This window comes from Neofelis nebulosa, chromosome 9 (genome assembly GCF_028018385.1).
Source record: "Neofelis nebulosa isolate mNeoNeb1 chromosome 9, mNeoNeb1.pri, whole genome shotgun sequence".
NCBI classification, from domain to species: Eukaryota; Metazoa; Chordata; class Mammalia; order Carnivora; family Felidae; genus Neofelis; species Neofelis nebulosa.
Window position 1 is genome coordinate 81,766,779 of NC_080790.1, and position 20,975 is coordinate 81,787,753.

General features: G+C 45.6%; 1 protein-coding gene across 11 annotated transcripts in view; it reads left to right on the top strand.

The window, feature by feature from the left end:
* The window catches only part of NPAS2 (neuronal PAS domain protein 2), a 159,437-nt gene that overhangs the window by 116,670 nt on the left and 21,792 nt on the right, over nucleotides 1-20,975 (top strand). For 10 of the 11 annotated variants that reach the window (XM_058684449.1, XM_058684454.1, XM_058684452.1 and 7 more), the window contains 7 exons: nucleotides 272-392; nucleotides 1,419-1,532; nucleotides 12,237-12,355; nucleotides 13,048-13,130; nucleotides 13,893-13,999; nucleotides 16,413-16,560; nucleotides 18,728-18,812. In XM_058684449.1, coding sequence (XP_058540432.1) covers nucleotides 272-392; nucleotides 1,419-1,532; nucleotides 12,237-12,355; nucleotides 13,048-13,130; nucleotides 13,893-13,999; nucleotides 16,413-16,560; nucleotides 18,728-18,812 — 777 coding nt within the window. The remainder of the gene's footprint in view (nucleotides 1-271; nucleotides 393-1,418; nucleotides 1,533-12,236; nucleotides 12,356-13,047; nucleotides 13,131-13,892; nucleotides 14,000-16,412; nucleotides 16,561-18,727; nucleotides 18,813-20,975) is intronic. The other variant, XM_058684459.1, reaches the window with a different exon arrangement.

Below are 20,975 nucleotides of genomic sequence, written 5' to 3' on the forward strand. Positions count from 1 at the left end.
ACTGTCTGCATATTTGTCTAATTTAACTATTACTTTTCTCGTGGGCCCTTGGGCAATACCATAGCACATTTGCATTGGAACAAGTGACACGTTCTAGATTATAATCCAGGATTACAGAATGATGGAACTGAGAGTCTTTGTGGAAAATCAGATCTTGGACTTTTCATTTCAGAGATCAGTTCTAAATGGTCCTGAATGTCCAGGTTTTGGTTTTGCTTTTGTTTTTCATCTTCGTTGAGTGTGTACCTTTGTTCTTTATTTTCTTTTTCAGTCAGATGTCATGGATCAGAATTTGTTAAATTTTCTTCCAGAACAAGAACATTCAGAAGTTTATAAAATGCTCTCTTCCCATATGCTTGTGACAGATTCCCCCTCCCCAGAATACTTAAAATGTAAGTTTACCTTTACTGGTTTTACAAGATACAAAGATAAGAATTTTACTTTGCAAAGGAGGTTAGCATGAATTAAGAGAGGGAGAACTAATTTTAAGAACAGCTTTCCTTGTGACTCAGAGTATTTCCAAAGTCCTTAGAGGTATATTTTATTTGAAATTTAAAGCTAAAACTAGAGTTTTATGTAGTAGTAGTATGTAGTAGAATCATATGACATTTAACTTCTCTGTGGAAAATTTGAAAGCATGGTGCTTAAGAATAAGAATTCATTTTGCCTGTAATACAAGTTCTTTTTTTTTTTTAACATGAGAGTCTTTTGGTAATCAACACTGCAAAAAATCAGGGAACAGTCGACTTGCTTATTTTAGAGGGCACTGTAAAAGCTAGATGTATATAATAACCAAGTATCCAACTGAAAACTGAATAATTAGGTCAAAACGCCAAATTCTCCTCTCCCGAGGCTGTCATCTGGTTATTTCTATACGTTTCCAGTTTTTATGGAATTTTAAAGTTTTTCTCAAAATTGGCAACCTGGATGGAAAGGGCTGCCTCGGTGCCTGCTGAACCATGTACGTTGATGGAGGTAACGCAAGTGCCTCGTGCTTGTTCAAGCCTTAGTCCATTTTCCATGAATAATTTGTCCTGTTGTATATCTGATTTTACTTCAAAGCAATGTGAAAAGATTAAATTAAAGAGAGCAGCTCTATATGAGCAGCTTTATTTTAATACACCATATGAAAACAACCAGAACTAATCAATGCCGACATAAGCAACCACAGACATCTGGGAGCAAATTAAGACTAATTGGGCCCAAGTACAGAATGCAAAAATATCCATATAGACTATGGGGGAAAACCCCCTATTCTGCAAAGGTTATAAAACCATGTCCAAAAGTCAGTCATAATGAGAGAAATGTCCTGGCCGTGTGTAGACTAAAGCCCATGAGTTACACAAAGATAAACTTGTTTAGTCTAGAATCTATGTCATATTCATGTTCCTTTTTCTTTTTTTCCTTTAACGGCCCAGCTGACAACGATTTAGAGTTTTATTGCCATCTTCTCAGAGGCAGCTTGAACCCAAAGGAATTTCCAACTTATGAATACATAAAATTTGTAGGAAATTTTCGCTCTTACAACAATGGTAAGCTTTAATTGTCATATAATTGCGACAGTGTCTTTTATCATGCAAACGTGCACACGGGGGCATAAGAATCCCTGAGGGAGGAGGAGTGAGAATACGTGCTTTTCATATTTGCGTTTGGATTTTCATGTTCCCAAGATGCGTTTTGTGCTCGTAAATGCTGTCTCCCGTTTGAGAAGAACGTACTCCCACACTTGTTTATGCCGGTGCACAAAGTCCCACTGAAATGCACTTTATTCATGTATTTATTTTCAGGCTGATGGAATAGTTCTGTACTGTGGGAAACAGCTTCTAGTTAATAAAGAACAGGCTCAGCCTACACACAGCCAAACAGGGCTTCACTGTGACATGAAGATCCATAACCTTGGTTTCTGCATCTTTAGTCTCCTTTTTCCAGAACTGCTGTGAGCATGTTCTCATGGGTCTGGCACATAGGTCTTCTGCTCACTCTGACCCTAATGCATGGAAAGTGGCCATTTTATGAGGAGCCAGAAAAATCCACATTTGGATGGATTATGAAGCAGATTAGCCAAGTGTAAAATCTTACTTTCTGAAATTATCCAGATAACTAATGGTCCAAGCTCTGGTTGTACCTCTAAACTAGACTGACACCCTCAGTTTCCCTTTTGACCCTGGGAAAATGGGAAGGCAGGCCTGGTGGCGGAAATTCCGAAGTACAGTCCCCAGCCCACAGCCCCACTGTGGAGCCCAGCACAGAAAGGCCTGCCTTTTGTTTGCTTCACTCCTCAAACCTCAACACAAAACAAACCACCTTGAATGATCTGACATTTCATAAAACCACAAAGATGGGAAAAACAGAAGGAAGAGTTGACAGGGATGGGAGAGAGAGAGGGAAGGAAAGGAGAAAAATACCAAAGGAAAAGAGACAGGAAGATGAAGCACAGAAATGATGGGTGGGCAGGTGGAGACACCAGGGAGTTGATGGCACCTCTGCTTGGGCAGCCTCTGGACCCACGATGGAGTCCATTTACCCACCAAATTGGACCCAGAGTTTCCGTTAGAATCTGCCAACATAATGGCCCCGAGTCCTGATGCTGAAGCTGACCAGGATCTTTCCTTCCCCCTTAAACAATCCTCTGTTGTATGTTGTTTGCATAAATATACATACTTTGTCTAAAAGCCTGAACTAGATGCTAAACACTTTGGTCCTGCCAAAGTGATTTTCAAGCCTAACGGTCAGGGCTCATGCCTGGATGATGGGCTCCTTGGCTAACTTGGGGCCCTTTGGGAACCTACCCAAACAGGGTTCCTAAGTGGTTGGAAGTGAAGACAGGTCCGCTTTCACAAGTGGGGCCCTAAATCTGGGTCAAACAGGATAAAGCCAAAGCCTGACCATGTCTAACCCGACTCATCTGAAAGGCTTTCCTAAACCTCAAGAGATGAATGTTTTATGAACCACACTAGTAAATGGTAGCTGGTTGGGCTGCCTAGTTCAAGAAATTGACCTACGAGACGCCTGGTAGAACACCCAGCATGATGCCAGCCCTGGTGCAGAGTTCACTGGGTGAGGCACCTTGTTAAAATGAAGATTCTAGTTCAGGAGATCTGAGGGTGGGGCTGGGATTGTACAATTGGAAAGAACCTTGGGGCTCTGATGAAAGGGGTCATGGACTTTGAGAAACACTGCCCTATTGTGATACTAAATGCCATTCCATAGGAATCTTAATGGTACTCCTCACGTTAACGGTGCTCCTTCCTACAGCTTTATTCTTGAATTCATATAAGCAGTGGTTTGCAATTTGCTTAAAATGTGTGCTGTGGCCATCGTGCCAGCTGCTGGAATAGCAGAACATCCCATGTGTCTGCGTGCGAGGAAGGGGAAGGCACCCTGGCCCCCCGGAGTGCCAAGACTGTGGAAATTCTGGGATGCTGCTCCCACGTGTCTCCATGACAACGGCGCACCGCTTAATTAAGGAACCGACCTGTGATTGGCTGCCGAGCAGCAGTCCCATCCTTTGTTCATTTACATTTCCACAACTCTCCCTTACTATGCTGCTGAATATCACTTTGAAGCTTCCTGTCGCTTATCACATTTTAAAGGGTTACAAGGAAAGAGGCAGACTTCATTGTGAATACCTGGGTTGTTGTTTTTTTTTTTTCCTAACCAGCAAAGCTTTATTTTCACTTCACGTTGAGACAATGTTTGTTTGCCTGAAAGAATATGTGGAAATTATGTGTGATTTTTTTTTCTTTTTTTTTGGAAACTGTTACTGCTATAAACACACAGCATCGAAAAGTGGAAAATTTAAAGCCAAGAGTGCCAGAGTGTCTTTCCAGAGCCTGTTGAACAAACCAGAGTTAGGGGGGCTTTCCTGAGGCAAGAGTCTCCAAATGTAATTGTGGAAAACCTGAAATATCATTCTCACTTGGATGAAAATAGACCACAACAAATGTCAGAGGGAAATGAATTTCTAAGATGGAACCCTATGAAATCACCAACATTCAATTATTTTTTACCTGTAAAACAGAGTTTAACATACTGTAAGAAATACTTCAAATTTGATTTTGTAGGTTTACTTCTTAATAAACATTGGACAATGGGTTAATCAAAATAGCTCACCTTAGGAGTGCTTCCTAACTCCCAGGTCCTGGGCCCAGTCTTTGCATTGATAATCTCATTGAATCCTCTCGCCAACCTTATAAGTGGTACCATTGGCATCGTTGCATCTTAACAGAGAAGGAAACTGATGCACATAAGAATCAGAAGTGCACATTCTAACCTTGAACTCCTACCCTTAACCCCAGTGCTTTGCTATGTTGCAAAGCAAATCTATGTTGAAATTAAACATGTAGATGCAGCACACAGGCCTGTCCCTGCCACTGGGCATGCTGTTGGGACATGATGTCCGTCCCTATGCACATCAGATGTCCCGCACCCGTGAACCACGCTGTTTTAAGGATACCCAAGATTTGTTTGAAAACAAATGGGTTTATGCTCACAGATCTCTAAAAATGGCACAAGACACTGTGGAGGCCACACGGGGAAGCACCAGGGTAGGTCAAGAGGCAGGGAGAGTAGGAGATGTGGGCAGGAGCCTCCTAGTGTGGTTTCTGTAGAAAAGATTGAGTGAGGCAGCATCAACAGACTTCAGTTTGGTGGGTTTAAATAATTTTAGTAGGCTCTTGGGTAGAGGGGTTTGTCTCTAGTTCTCAGGGACCTGAGTGATTAGGGCAAGTGGATAGTAGCCCAGAGTGTCAGAGCCCCATAAAGGATATGGTTGGGCTGTGAGCTCTAGATTGATTGGTTTGCCTATGAAAGGTGCACTGGAAGGTGAGTCGTACCCTATTTCTAGGAATTGACCAACCCTGAAAGCAGCAGTTTCTCCAAGGTCAGCAAGGCCCCAAATGTCAAAGCACCAAATACAGAGAGTACAAAATGTGGTTTGTACACAAGCCACCCCATGCAACTTCCCTGAGTCCCCAGGCATGGCACACCTTTCAAAGCAATATGTGTAGAAGAAAAATGACTATGAACATTGCTTTTATTTTAATAAAATCCCTGTGCGCACTTCAAAGAACTATGTAGGAAACCCTACCCTGGTCCGTTATCAGGAAAAGTCCTATCATTTCTGTAGGGCTGCTGAGTTTATGGAGCATTGCCTGGCACATTCTCTTTTGATACCTGTCAGGAAAATACAAGGCTCTCATTTTTATCAATAATGGAGTGGAAAGGATGGTGACATTTACTGATCTGTGAGCTCTTTGCACCCCTTCCTGGGCCTATGCAGTCCATGCCTGGTATATAAGTAAGGCTCAACAAAAGTACGTTGGCCTAGACTGAGGCTCAGAGATCTTAGCCCTGGATGTACAGGTGGTAGGGGACAGAGGTCCAGCTCAGACCTGACTTTTGACTCACAGGGAAATGAGGCTTTTCCAAAACTGAGAGCTAATAATAGAGCTCTCCTTCACTGACCCCAAAGCCCACCCCAGAGATGGAGGGATGGCTTCCAGGAGGGTTCCCACTACTTCTTTGGCCTTTAATCCGATGCAAAGATTAAATCCACTGTGGTACGTGCTGGGTAAACGGGCACATGTATAACTTATGGTGATTTGTGAATTGTGTGCACTGAAAGGTCACTGACCAGTGCATGGTCAGTGTATGGTCATCTTTGGCCTCCATTCTCTCCCCGTTCTGTGTCCCCCACCCCCATCAAGTTTCTTCCCCACCTGGACTCCCTGGGTGCTCCCTGATGTCCTTATCCAGGCCCCTCACCCAGGTACCCCTGCCAGTAGTGTTTCTGACACACTCTCTTCCCTGCCTCTTGTTCATCTGATCAACCAATTTGCCTTGAGCCTGATAGAGGTGCGGGCTGTGACTCAAAACTCACATCTGTAGGTACCCTTGGGCCTTAAGCCAAAGGGCCCAAAGGGGAACATGTAGGCTTCAGGGCATGGAAGACAGGTGACATTGATCCAGAGAGGGCTTTTGGTGACCCCTAAATCCCATAGATGAAGACCCTCATCTGCTTGCCTGCTAACTCAGATAACTTCATTTGGCTCCGTCACCAGTATAAGTAGGTCGAGTTAGGAATTTGGGGTGTGGGGAGGCACAAAAGCCCCTTTGCCCTTATTAATGAGATTAAACCCTCCAGTGGGACATTTCCAGATTCAGCAGCTGATTGTGCCATCTTACCCCTTTACCTCTGTACCCCCCTCCATGCACCATGGCTGCACAGACACAGCAACCATCGCCTAAATACTTCACCAAATGGAATTTTCCTCTGCTTCAGTATTTGCACATCTCGGTCACTCCTTTGGACTTCATCATTTGGTACAGATGTTCTGGGGTTGGGGTGGGGAGGAGGTGAAGATGGGACTTCACATCTGTAACCTAGATTTTTAATAAACGTGAAGAAGTATGTGTCAGGAAATGGAACAAGAAAGTAGCTTTCCTAGAACTGTTTCACTTCAGGACAGTTTCTAACCAAGTCTGTGAAGAGCTTCCTGAGGGATTCTGAGCTGGAATACGGAACCACATGTCTCCTCCTCTTCCCATAAAAAGCCTACTGTCTGATCTTGGCCATGTGGCCAGGAGCATCAGAAATCACCACTGATGGCAACAGTCCCTGGTCTACCTCTGCTCTGCACATCATTTCCAGAAGAGAGGTGAAATGAAATTACTTTATTCGGGGCTATGTTTGTCCCATAACAGATGTTTAAAAATACCTCCAACAAATACACCCTTCCATCTTTTTTCCTGGTCCAGTTAAATAGAGGAGCCCCTGGGGCCTCTCCCAACCCCCCACCCAAGTCCCACAGCCCTGCCCACCACTCTTACTGTAGAGGAATCAGCCACGTGATTTTAAAAGACGTAAATGAACAGTCTTTGCTTTCAGGGGTCCTAGTAAACAGGTTCCAGTTCCTGAAGGATAAGTTCATGCCAGGAAGAAGGCAATCCTCTATTTAAGCCCTTGCTCCTCCCCCAGACTTGGATTTAAATGTGCATCTGACTGAAATCCAGAAAGCAGTATTTCAAAAGTTGTTGGTGTGGTTCCAAATAGGTCACCCTCAGCAAACATTCCACTCTGGGCTTTCCAGAAACCACACACCAGAGTATAAAAGTTTCCCTGCCCTCATTTTACCTATTCGCCTCTAACCACACAACCAGATTTGAAATATTGGCAGAAATGGAGGCTTTTTAGCTTACAACACTTGATTCCGTATGTTCCGTGGGATTTCTGTAGGTTGCCTCATTTTATGGCTTTAGGGGTTTTGTTTTTTGTTTTCCTGAATTGAATTGAGATTTCTCAGTTAGGGGAACAAATCCACGCCCACCAGATCTCACTGAGAATGGAGATGTGAGTTTAGCACAGGAAGGACAGCCTCGGGGAAGGAATGTCTCATCTATCTGTCACAGGCCCCCAAGAGCAAGAAGCAGAGTGTCCCCCCCCCCCCAACATGGAAGTACCACATCTTTCTCCAGCAGAGGCCAGTGCTGCCAGATTAGATTGCGGAGGAAATAAGAATGCAATAAAGAACAAGGTGTTACCCAAGGTCATTGTCTTGCTTGAGCATCTAGAGCCCATATTAAAATGGAGCAGTGAGGAATGGTCACACAAACACATCTTCCTGCTTGTTCCAGCCTGGGAGCAGGGCACTTCCGCAGAGGTTGTCCAGGAATTTTGACAAAAAATGTGCACAAGACATCCAGATGGAGGACAGGGGACAACATCCTGTACGAAGTCCACTTTCCTTAGGGGGAACATCAGCTGGCCCTGTTCACAACAACTGTCTGGTGGATATCTTGTCAATGCTATTACAACCTCCTGCCCCCCAAATACTCATTTTTATTAACAAACACCAAGGAAAAGAAGAAATATTTGAGACGTATATTTTCCCATCTGAGTAATTTTTTCAATCCAGCAAATTGCAAACCCTTAGCCTTCTTGTGTGGCTCTCAGTCTGTCTCCAGCCTCGTTCATTCTTATGCCAAACAGAACTGGCAGAAAGAAAGCAAAGAACCACGCCTTACCCCAGCTAGTTAGGTGGTGCTCTGGGCCAGAAACCGGGGCAGGATTATTTTGCTGCGGCTGTCCTAAGAACCGAGTAACCTGGCTATTCAGAACACATCGGGTAAAGCATACCGTACTGCTAAGAGAAAAAGGAAGCCTCTGAAAATAGTGCTTAATTAGAGGGAGAGGATTTCTCGTGAATGTTCAGGAAATCACTTTTTCCTTAACATTCCGACACTGTAACCCAGACGTTTTGGACAGTTATCATAAATGAGATTTGAGAACGTTTTTCTTCTCTCAGCAAGCCTCCTCACTGATTGTTTCATGTCTTCCTGAACACCTTTCGGCTTTGATTTTTGTTTGTTCCAAGAAGTGCTGAGAAAGCTATTTGTCACTCTCCTTGCGGACTATTAGTGTGCTTTCCTACAGCTGTTGCAACTAATTTATCATAAGCAGGCCATCTCTGATCAGAATACTTAATTGTTTAGGCCTGATGACTGAACCAGTACTGAGGAACCATAGGTACATCTTTTTCCATTTCTTTCTACTCCTTTGCTATTAGCTAATGTCCACTATCCCCACCTCTGCTTCTTCCTCATTCTTTCCCACCCCTTTGCAAACATGTCTCATGCCACCGGAGACTTCCCTGCCCTTTCAGACATCCTTGTCTTCTTTCCATGACTGACTTGAGAGGTCACCTTTGAGATGGAAGCCAACCCCAGACACCAGGAGAGACAGACTTCAATCACTCTTATTCTCTGGAGAACCTCAGGGCTCTCTTGTGTTCAAGCCCAAGGCAGAATTCTTCCAGGGTCTCTAAAATTTGAAATTGTGATGAAAGGTTCAGGAGCAAAGAAGGGCTGGATCACCCCCATGGACTGTTTTAATAGGAAGGCTAAACACAGAGCACCGTCTTGCATGTTTCCGAGCTTGAGACCCATATGGGCACTTGTGTTGTTTTCACCGAGTGGCAACTGCGATATACTGATTGGCAGCAGACCTTGCCCAGGTCCTTCTGACCAGTGTAAATGCACCAGTAGGGCAGTGAGCCAGCCCAAGTGCCGGTGGGACCCCGGACCATGCTCTGTAGGCACCCTCCCACAGCAACCCAGCCCCCAGCAGCACCAGGCCGGGCTGCAGAAGGGGAGCCCCTGTGGGGTCTCGAGGCCTGTGTGTTTGTTGCAGGCTGGGATCAGAAGGTCTCTTCCCCAGCTAGATCTTAAGCTGTAGTTTTGGGGGTGAGATGGAAGGTCCTCTCATCAGAGACACATTCAGTAAACACATGTTGAGCACCTGCTGTGTACAAGACGCCTGCTCAGTGTGGGAAACAGGGAACTAGATCCAGTTCCTACCACGGGGAAACCTGTCTCTTTAGCTTTGGGCAAGAGTAAGATCAATTTCAAGTAAGATGACCCTCGGGGCAAAAAATGTAGCAAGAAATCATTGCTTTTATCTGTGGCATGAATGCTGTGCGTGTGTGCGTGTTGTAGTGGTGGAAGAAAGAAGTGGGAGAGCAGGCAGAGATCTGATAAATAGGGCTGCGTCTGCATCAACTGGTTAATTCTTCCGAGAGGCTCAGGAAGCCAGTTGTAATTAGATATGTTTTTTCTATTACTTAAATTGAAACAACTAATTAAATCCTTAATTAATGTTTTTTAACTACCTTGGGATAAGAAGTGCCAGAGAAGTTATTCTAAGTGCTAAATATTACTCTGAAGTCCCAGGGAGCAGTTTGCTCATGTGTTGACTCTGGAATCTGTGAGGAGGCTCATGCTGTGAATAAAAGTCATTTGAATTGCGGTTGGCAAAATGTTTCAAGTATCTTCTTCCCCTTGACTTCCCCCAAGGTTATCCCCTTGGCCTCTGTTACAACTTTCATCCTTGATTCACCATCACCTTTGATCAAGCCCTCAGCTGTTTAAGGTTTTTGGGGAGAAAGCTCGTTTAGAAGAGGAGTTTGCTTGGTTCTGGGCCCCTCTGTAAAGTATCTAGCTTATCAAGTGCAGGCTATAAGCAATAATGAAATTTCCCCTGCGGGGTGCATTTTCATCTTTAAAACCTTAGAAGTTATAAAAGGAGTGATACACAACTGCATTGGGAGGCAGCCAGGCCAGCAGTAAGCTCTGCGGAACATTCACATAATTTCCGTGGTCTCTGCCCCTTGAAGAAATTATTAGGGGCTGGTGTTTCACTCCCCCACGCTCCTTCTGTCTCCCTGTCTTCCTCATGGTAAATCACCAAGAAAGGCACTTACTGACAGAATACATTAATTTGGTAGCCAGAAGGATCATTCCAGCAAGGCGCATGGTTTAGAGACAAATGAGAGAGACTTTCTCTAGAAATTTCCAGGAAGTCCTTTTGGAAGTTTGCTTCGAAGGCCTAGGTTTTCTGAAAGAGTAGGGAGAATTTTATTAGGTCTTTATTTGGCAGTCGATGTCTCTTAGATTCAAGCAGAGAGGGTATTTCACATCTGGGAGATTTTTTCATGTCTTTTTTTATTATGCAGATGTTCACATCTGCAGACCCTTCCCTTATGGGATTGCCTTCTCTCCCCTCAGTGAGTCCCTTGGCTCACCCTCCACATTAATCTACAATGGACTAAGCCAACTAATGACAGCTATAAACTCCTCAGGGACCACTGTTTTCTACTTTGCCCCTTTATATTCATGTTTGGAAACATTTATATTAATATTTATGTGAATCAATTCAGAGAATATGTTTGGTAAAATGAATTTATTCATGTTAGTGGATAGAAGACCACATTATAGAATCACTTAGAAACCTACGAACATATAAAACAAAAATTATTGGAAAGCTAAAATCCAAAGAAAGTCTTGCAGATTTCATTTTAGAACGCATTTCATTTTCTGTTGCTTTATATGTTCTCAAATTGGAAAACACAACTATGTTTAAGTCTACAAGTTCAGAAATGTAGTTAGAATTCAGGATCTAGTTCAGGATATAATCAACTACATTTGAAAAAGAGAGAGGTAGTATAGATTATCTAGCATAATGATCCAAAACCCTAACTACATGGTAGTAAGTGTGGGGAGCTTTTAAAACCTCCAGTGCCTGGGCTTCACAGCCAGAGCCCCTGGATCAGCTGATCTGAGAATGGCGTCTGGGCATCTGGGAGGCCATGTAAAAGGTCCCAAGGAATCCGATGTGTAGCTGAGTTCAAGAATCCCATATACATAGTCCATTGACTTTTCTCATACTTAACAGGGTTCTTTTACCCACCCAGCATACTCCACCTGAAATAGCAGAATTGTTCCCTGGCCCAAAAGGTAAAGCAGTTCTTCCCAGTCACTGTGAAGTCATCTCTGTAGCTCCCAGGGAAGATGGCAGCTGGCACCAGCTGGCACCTCCCCAGAGAGTGTGCGGGGGCCTGTTCTCAGCCCTGTAGTGGGCACGAGCCCTGAGCAATCACCCGTCTGCCCTGTAAGAACTTCAGGCTTGGCGACGGAAGACCTGGTTAGAGTCCCTGCTCTGTTATTTCGATTCTGAGCCATCTTGGTTAATACATATAACCTTTCTGGGCCTCAGCTGCCTCATCTGTAGAATGAGGAAGGTCACACCTTCCCAGACTTGTGAGAATATGAGATACTCATGAATAGGTTTGTCACCTGTGCAGAGCTACAGAACTAGTGAGTTTGTGGGGGACACTGTGTACCTCTGGGGATCACCCTGGATCCTGAGGCCATCTCCTCAGTAGCACTGGCCAAGCCCAGCATCAGCCTGGCTCCCGATGCGGAGTTTCAGGGCAGAAAGCCCTTGGATCCCAGGTGTGCTGTGCCAGAACCAGGGGTAGAAAGGGGGGGTCAACAAATGCTGGGGGCCCATCGTATCAGAAACCATGTCTGACTAGGGAACACACCCCGAAGTGAGAATGCGGGCCCATACCGCAAAGCGAAGCTCTCTTCTCCTTTTGTCAAATGTTTTTCCCAGCACAACAGTCTGTGTGCCTGTAGGACTACTGGGAGCAGGAGGCAGGGTAGTCTGCTGGTACTCGGATTCCAACTCTATTGGGCTGTGAGCAGGTTACCTCACAGGCCGCACCTCCCGTTTCCTGTGCGGGGCGGATAATAGTAGCCCCTACCTCACGGAGGTGTCTGTTGTACGAATGAAGAGAGTGAATGTACGCGAAGCCCTGACTGACAGTGATGCCAGGTCGGGTTCGGCTGCTGTGCCACACAGGGCTAACCCATCTGCCTGTCTCCTCCCGCCCCAGTGCCTAGCCCCTCTTGTAATGGCTTTGACGGCACCCTTTCAAGGCCCTGCCGGGTGCCGCTGGGAAAGGAGGTCTGCTTCATCGCCACAGTTCGTCTGGCAACACCACAGTTCTTAAAGGCAAGTACCTGGGAGAGCTCGTGTGGTGTGAAACTAGTACAGCTGAGTCACGTTTAGTTACAGCTCACTAACCGTCTTTATGGGAAAGAATAAGATGGCAATGAAGTTGCCACTGACTTTGAAAAGTTGAAATGTCTGCTTTCTGCACCTGTGAACTGCGCCGCATGCCCCTTGCCCTAACTCTGGTTTCCCAGGAGCTCTTTTGCTGGAAGGCAGCATCAGCTGCCCTTCAGCCTGCAGAGATGCTCATTGGCAACTCTGTAGATCCTCCTCCCTTTCATGCCAACGTTACTACCACTCAGGGCAGGCCGAGGTGAGGGCCAAGTGTCAAAACCCAGGGCTTGTCTGTATTCTCTCACCCGTGATTGCTTTAACATCCATGGCATGAATGCGGAGTTAAATTAGTCATTCACATTCAGATGAAAAGCCATTTTCCACATGTTTACCACCCTTCCAGATAATGGGAAGGGAGTGGTGTGGCATTTTGGCTCTTAGGTATTTTTCCCCAGCTTGTGAAATAAATTTAGTATCAGCTAATACTGAAATTAGCTACAGATGATGAGTTTCAGCCCAACACAACTTGGAGACTTGCTCTAAATGATTTTAACTTCTGTTACCCACCATGCGTTCTTGAACCAACCTAGGGTGAGCATCTGGCACCCCAAGCAATATTTTTTTCCCTTCTAATACAGGAAATGTGCATAGTTGACGAACCTTTAGAGGAATTCACTTCAAGGCATAGCTTGGAATGGAAATTTTTATTTCTGGATCACAGGTTTGTGAAAAGAAAAACATATTTGGGTTGGGTCCTTTTCAAGTGTTTGTTTGCATGAGCCAGGCTCTCCTTGGGAGAGAAAAGTCGGGACTTGTCCCTTCAAGGAGAAGGGCTTTCTGGCAGCAGGGAAAATCGTTCCCAGCCAAGAGCCAGGCGGCCTCCCTTCAACTCCAAGTGCCCCATCCATGGGTATGATCCGTGTTTGGGCCAGAGCATCTCAGGAGAGCCAGGTGCCACATCCCAAGGACATCTTTAGGATACCCTCACCCCCATCCCACTCGGGACCCTCTCCAGTTCCCCGGAAGGCAGGGGCAGATGGGAGAGAACCTCCTCGTCTTAATTTTCTCAACACCCTTTTGTCCCTTTAACTTCACCTTCTTTCTTTCTTCTGTAACATTTTTCACAGTTGAAGGATGAGAACTCTCCCCTCCCCACCCTTTAAGTTTTTGTTAAGCTTTGGGACTGGACTGCCCAATCATAGCTGTTTTTAATTATTCGGTAATGATAAAATGTATTATTATTTAATGCAGGTTACGCTAAGCAAACTGAATATATAAATGCCAAAAGGGTTGAGCGCTTTGGGAAACACAGCCTCTCTGGTTTTAACCATTGCAAAATTACTGTCCTGCCATCGTTCTTGAGAAATGAGGTCTCTGTGTTGATCATGAAACATGCAGACTGTACCCTCTGTGTTGAGGTGCCACCACGGTGAGTCTGGCAGGGGGACCTGCTTTCTGATGAATTATCCCCGTTGCTTGGCAGAGCCCCTCCGATCATAGGATACCTGCCTTTTGAAGTTTTGGGGACCTCAGGCTATGACTACTACCACATTGACGATCTGGAGCTCCTGGCCAGGTGCCATCAGCACTGTGAGTACCGCACACCCTGCCCCAGCGCCTGACGGCCCCCAGCACCCTCCACAGAGCCCCGACAGCAGGACTCTTGGGCCCTGGAAGTCCACTTATTGCTTGGTTTCTTTTTGAGGAGGAACACTTTGTTTTCTCGAAAATGATGTACGAGTGTGGCAGAGGTCCCTGTGGTTTGAGTTTTTACCTGGAATTGACTTTGTTCCTCTTTCTCCCACCCCCCCGGCACCTTCCCAGTATCCTTTAGATAGGTAAGCTGTTTAATATTACCTAAGAAAGCAAGGTAAGTGATGATGGTCATTTTTTCTAAGTTATGCAGTACATTATTTTAAGTTTATTTATTTATTTTGAGAGAGACAGAGAGAGTGCAAGCAGGGGAGGGGCAAAGAGGGGGCGGGCAGAGGATCCGAAGCAGGCTCTACGCTCACAGCAAAGAGCCTGACACGGGGTTTGAACCCACGAACCGTGAGATTATGACCTGAGCCTAAGTTGGATGCTTAACAGACTGAGCCACCCAGGTGCCCTATGCAATACATTTCAAAGACAAACTATTGAACTCACATCACTGCTCATTGTAAGCAGACGTATATTGGTCACAAGCTACAGGCCAGATACTGAGCTAGACCAAGCACATAAGGATGATCAGAATCTCCTTGCTGCTCTGCAGGAGCAAGGTCTAATGGATGCTTATAGGATGCTGTCACTGCATTGGAGGGAACATGTTCAGGATACTGGGGGTGCTCAGAGGAGGATTCCTCACCCAGCTAGGGGAGGGGACCGGGAAGGCTCTCTGCCACAGAAGAGGGCCACAGGCTGGGAGGTAGGGGAGGTACCCCATGTTGTGGGGTGGGCAGGGGATAGAGGGAGAATTACAAGCATATCTGGGTTCTCACTTAGCAAGAGGAGTCAAGAATTAACCATTTAAAGCCATATTTTCAGTACCAAGTTCTAGCTTTAAACAGGAAAATTTTTAATCATAACGGATCCTGACACATAAATTGACCACCAACACTGTATTTTGATAGATGTCCTGTCTGTAGTATCCATTGTAACTTTCCCTTCTCTGCTGTTCTTGTTAAAAGAATAGGCTTAAGTTCCATCAGGATCCTCAGAACCTAAGGCTGATCTTTTTTTTAAATATTTATTTATTTATTTATTGGGAGAGCACAAGCCGGGGGAGGGGCAGAGAGAGGGGAACAGCAGATCCAAAATGGCCTCTGAGCTGACAGGCTGGCAGCAGCGAGCCTGATGCAGGGCTTGAACTCATGAACCTTGAGACGTGACCTGAGCCGAAAACAACTGAACCACCCAGGTGCCCCTAAGGCTAATCTTTAAAATGTTAACCCTTTGCTCCTCAAAGTGTGGTCCTCAAACAGCAGCAAGGACATCACACGGAGTTGGCTAGCCTTGTAGACTCTCAGGCATCCCCACCAGGCCTGCGGAATCAGAACGTCCATTTTTACAAGATCCCCAAGTGATTCATGGGCACGTGAAAGTTTGAGAAGCAGGGTTACCTCAAGCCTTGGCTGCTTCTGACTCTTCTAATGGAGCAAGGCCACCTTGGTTGTAGGATTACCTTCATCATCTGAAGGAGTTGCCCCAGGGCTCAGGCAAGATGTTCTCACTCTGTCCAGCCCATGCCCTTACTCAGCTGGGCTTCCTACGTCTTTGGAGATCACATTTTCCAAGGCAGTGGCTCCCTTTATAGCTTTGGTTTCCTGGTTGTGATATCTATTAACTGTTTGCCAAAAGAGGTGCTAAATCCCAGCCACTGAGGCAATAAAGTCCAGATTGTTCTTCTTCCCTAGACCCACAGTCCAGCCTTCTGCCCTGTGCAGTCTAATATTCCAACAGCATCCATTCTGTTCTTGACACCCCCAGGGAAGCCCACCAACAGACTTGACCGCAGGGGACTCCACGCAGCCCTGCAGCACTGGGGCCTGAGGTGGAAGGCATCTGTAGCTGACTCTCTAATTTAGGACCGTGTAGACTAAGCATGAACTGCTGACTGACAGAATCCAGCCAGAGGTTGCTGTCAGGTCTGTTTTGGGCCCAGATCCCCCCGTGTCTGGATTGTCTCTTCTGTACTCAGCTCCTGCAGCTCCAAAGACAGCTCCACCTCCAGCAGGAAAACCTGTGCCTCTTTTTAATTAAACTCCAGTTTGGGAATCTGCCCTTATCCGAGGCTCTCTCAAGCCTTTGAGCATCTGGGGAAGCCTGCAGATTGTTCTTCCATTATTTAAGAATTCATTATCGCTTACCATTATCTTGAGAGTCACTTAAAATATAGCGCACCTGGGGAAATAAACCGTGTTTGGCACTTTCTGGAAGCTTGTATTTTTAACAGTAACTTCTGGGGAAGAGATCATTTTTGTATTAACGTTTGCTACCCGCAGACCCCATTTTCTCCTAACAGTGATGCAGTTTGGTAAAGGGAAGTCCTGTTGCTACCGGTTCCTCACCAAAGGCCAGCAGTGGATTTGGCTGCAGACGCATTACTACATCACTTACCACCAGTGGAACTCCAAGCCCGAGTTCATCGTGTGCACGCACTCGGTCGTCAGGTGAGGGCTGGGGCTGGGAGGGCGGGCGAGCCCCTCACAGCTCACACAGAGCTCCTGCCGCCTCAGGCGTCCCAGCTTCTGGAGAGCCAGCAAGCCCCGGGCTTGAATTCCTCAGCTGGGGCCAGGCTGTGCTCTGCAGTTCACAGAAGAGTCTCCAGGTACACATCCCACTCGTTCCCTCGACGCTGAAGGTTCAGTTAGTCCCCTCCGCAAGCCTCACACGCTCTTTCAGGCTGCCAGGATGTTACTTACTGACTTACTGCTTCACTGACCTACTTGCATATTTTCCCCTCATCTCCATCCATCCCCCAGCCTTCCCTTGTCACCGTTTTGGGAAGAAAATTAAAATTTTGCCTCTAAATAACTCACAGACATAGTCCCCTTTATTGTTAATGCATTTAAAAAAAAAAAAACAAAACAAAACCCTGCTGGCAACTGAGGCAGTGTTGGGAATAGAGCCCGGCTGCCAGTGGGAGGGGGTTCCTGGTGGTTCCTGGTGACCTTAGGGAGCCCCCGGCCCAGTGTGGGTGAGGAGAGCTTTCAAGGGAGGCAGCATATCCAGCATTTCCTAGACGCAGGCTGTGTAGGGTCATAATTCCCAAAGGTGAAGGAGAAATGTCATTTGTGGGGTTTTTTCCCTGACTACAGAAATTGTAAGGACATAAATCAGTTTTAAACTGGTCTGGAGAAGAGCATTTGAGCAGAGCAAAGAAAGAAAGGTTATATATATTGTATGTCTGTATGCACGTATACGCGATAGGTAGATAGATAATGGATATATATAGAGAGAGATATATATGTACGCATACATATAGATACATACATACTGCATTTATATATATACATAAGAGATAAATGATTGATAGATAAAATGGATAGATACCATGCATACGTACATGCACACACGTGCATATATACAGTTAACAGGTAAATCTCCCTTCTTTTAGCAAGTGAGGAAAGAGGAGAAATGTTGGTCTTTCTTGCCAGTGACCCTGACCATCACACTGCATGCCACTCTTAGGGACTTGATCCTGGCTTCCCAGCCCACCCTTGGGCACTTCAGCAGCCAGTGATTTCCCGTTACAGGCCAGTCCCACCCACCACCACCCAGCCTGGGCCTTCATCAGAGGGCCTTTTTGCCCCCACCAGCAGCATCTTGGTCTTCAGACTCTGCCCTTGACCCTGCTCTTCCTCTCCATCCTCCACCTCCCAAATCTTGGAAAGTAACCCTCACAGAGAGTAGGGAGTGAACTAGTGAGTAAATAAGGTAACAACATTCCAGAAGCCCAAGAGCCACTGTCACTGCCCAAGTCCCCTTGCCCAGCCTGCACCTCCACACATGAAGCAGAAGCCATGGCTGGGTCACTTTGGCCTTCACCACATTGAATTGATTAGCCCACGCTATTTTATTTTATATTTTATTTTATTTTAAAGTTTATTTATTTATTTTGAGAGAGAACGTGAACCGGGGGGGAGGGGCAGAGAGAGAAGGGGACAGAGGGTTCAAAACAGGCTCTGTAGTGATAGCAGCAAACTCGATGCAAGGTTTGAACTCAGGAACCATGAGATCATGACCTGAGCCAAAGTCTGACACTCAGCCAACTAAGCCACATAGGTGCCTCTTACCCACACTATTTTAAAAGTGGGTCCACAAATTAATTAATCAGATCTAGATTTGTTTGAGAGAAATTAATTAATTTAGAAATTAATTAATCTAGATCTAGATTTGTTTGAGAGAAAACTTTCAAAGGTTGTAATTATTTAAAAAGTCATGTGTCCCTTCTCTGTATGCATAGTCCAGACTGAGTAGGTTTTAGGAAAGTCTTCTGATTATTCAAAGGCCAAGTCTTATCCTGTAGATGAAAATATGTTTCTAAAGACAATGATGTTTGGAAGTTTCAGGCATGGGGAGAAGGTAAGTAAAAGAGAAGGGAGTAAAAACATCCTGGAAAGGAAAATATTTTGAATGTCACATTAGTCGCTCTGGTGGAATTTAGGCACAGAATGAAACTCCTTCTTCAAACAAGTGACAAGACCAGCCTCTTTCGTGGCGATGATTGTGGGGTGGGTGTCATGTAGGGTACCTCGATGTACCACACAAGCCCTCTTTGCTGTTGCTATCTGAAATGTCCTACCTCCTGCTGTGGTCTCTTGATTTCCTGATCAGTTACGCAGATGTCCGGGTAGAAAGGAGGCAGGAGCTGGCTTTGGAAGATCCGCCAACCGAGGCCATCCACCCTTCAGCACTCAAGGTATGCTGATCCCCACCAGATATCTAAAGGCCAAGTTTGCCTAAGTAAGCATTCCCATGAGATGTTATAATAGAAAGAGTAATAGTTTTATTTGCTATGTTCCCAGTACTATCCAACACGTTTCTCAGGTATTCTCTTGTTTACCATCATGACGTTCCCGTGAAGCAGGCACTGTTACTGCCCTCGTCCTGCAGATGAGGCCCAGAAACACACAACACACAAAATTTAGCTAACATACTGGAGGGCACTGAGGATTAGAACTCACAGAGCTGTGTAAAACATACCCTCTGGACTCAAAGCGTGATTTGGTGACTTTCCATCCTTACAGGAGTGGCTACAGTAAGTCCACTTTGTATCTCTCCCACAGATAAAAAGCTGGGGGCTTATCCCATCATCCCATTGAGGTATAGAATAATTTAAGTGCCCCTGTCCTTCCCTCAGCCTAAGTGCCGGGTCCTCCACAAGTGCCCCTCACGGATACTGTCCGTGTCGTCGTCGGCAAGGTGCACTTTCTACTTCCGCATCTGAAGGTCTTGGTTAACAGCCATGTTGGAGCCAGCTTCATGTCAGGGAGCTCTGCTTGTGTATTTCCCTTCACAAAGTCTTATCTCCTTCCCTGCTCCACACTCAGCTTTTAGTTCCCCCCCCCCAACCAGGCTTTCCCCCTGTGTCAAACAACTAGGGAAATGTGCAAGCAGACCAGAGCCCTGCTCCTCAAACGTCAACCTTCAAACAGACACAAATGTTGGGGAAAAAAGAGAGAAGGCAAGGAAGGGAGGGAGCATTGTATTTCATCAAAGCCAAGAAGCTAACCATTGTAAGATCCACCATTATTTATCTCCCGCTAAGAAAGAGAAAATGCTGCCACCAGTCAATCTGTGAAATAAGGATTTCTTTTCATCAGTTGAAAGACACATCCCAATTTTAGAAATGTCAAAATGTAGGGGGGAAAGTGTCTCTTAATAATTGGTAAAATGTGGTCCAAGTTCCAGGCTGCCCAGTGACCTAGAATCCAGAGACTTCGGCCAGAAGCTGCTGTGGCAGCAATGGTACAATGAAAGCATCTCTGGTCCACGAGAGCTGAGTTGGGAGGAAAGAGGAATAACCTTTAAAGACCAGAGAGCAGTCAGTGTCTTCAGCGAGCCTCCCCTGCTGGCACGCTGCATGGTGATATATTGTATGGTGATTCATCACCAGCACACTGATACAACACACCTGCCATTGTTTGTGGAAATGTTTATTATCCCACTCTGTCATATAATGCATCATGTATCATGTCCAAGAACAGAATTAAGCTGCTCATAGGCAGGTGTTAGACACCCTATATATCACAGCTCACAAATGGGCATAATATGTATCATCCGCTCGGAAATTCATTATTGAGGTTTCAGATCCTTTGGGACTCCTAGAACCCAGTGGAACTTCTCATAAACATACACGTATGTATAAGCACACCAACACAATCTCGGGCTGCCTCTTTTCAAGGAAAAGCTCCGGGACAATGCTTTTCAAACTATCAGTGGTGATGAACTATTGTTTTTTTAATTTCAAATCGGTCACTGACTGTTCACTTTTGTAAAACGCTAATTCCCATGCTTGGATGTGATGTGCAGATATGTCAAATGGCTATAAAAGTCTTTTGGTGCTTTCTCTCATTTCCTGTACTTATTTCTCTGCTGACCAGGAGCACACGATTTGCCAACAGCCCCGGGCCAGGGACCTCACTCTAAGGGGTGTATCTGGGGAGACTCTGTGACTAAGGAGCAGAGTCCCAAAGCTGACATTTTAGCACAGCAAATCCAGGCACATACTGTAATTTGAGTTTGCACAAAGGACTGTAGGCCAATATCAGTCATTTCAGCCCTTCTTGGGCACATACACAGAATCCACCCTCACTGGAGCCATGACTCAAAAGACAGAATAGCCACATAGACTTGCACCCAGAGATTTAAGACCCAAGACCGTAGGACATAGAGCGGCCTGTGCAGACAGCCTAGTGGATGCCAGGAATGTCACTGTCCTCCTCTGCCTGGGTAGGAGCATGGCTCAGGAGAGTAAGCATTATGTTTCTTCTTTAGCTTAAAAATTATCCTACCCCCTGTCTTCTCACGCTTATGACATGAAGCCATGCAGGATGGAAAGATAGCTCCTGAGGGTTGGAAG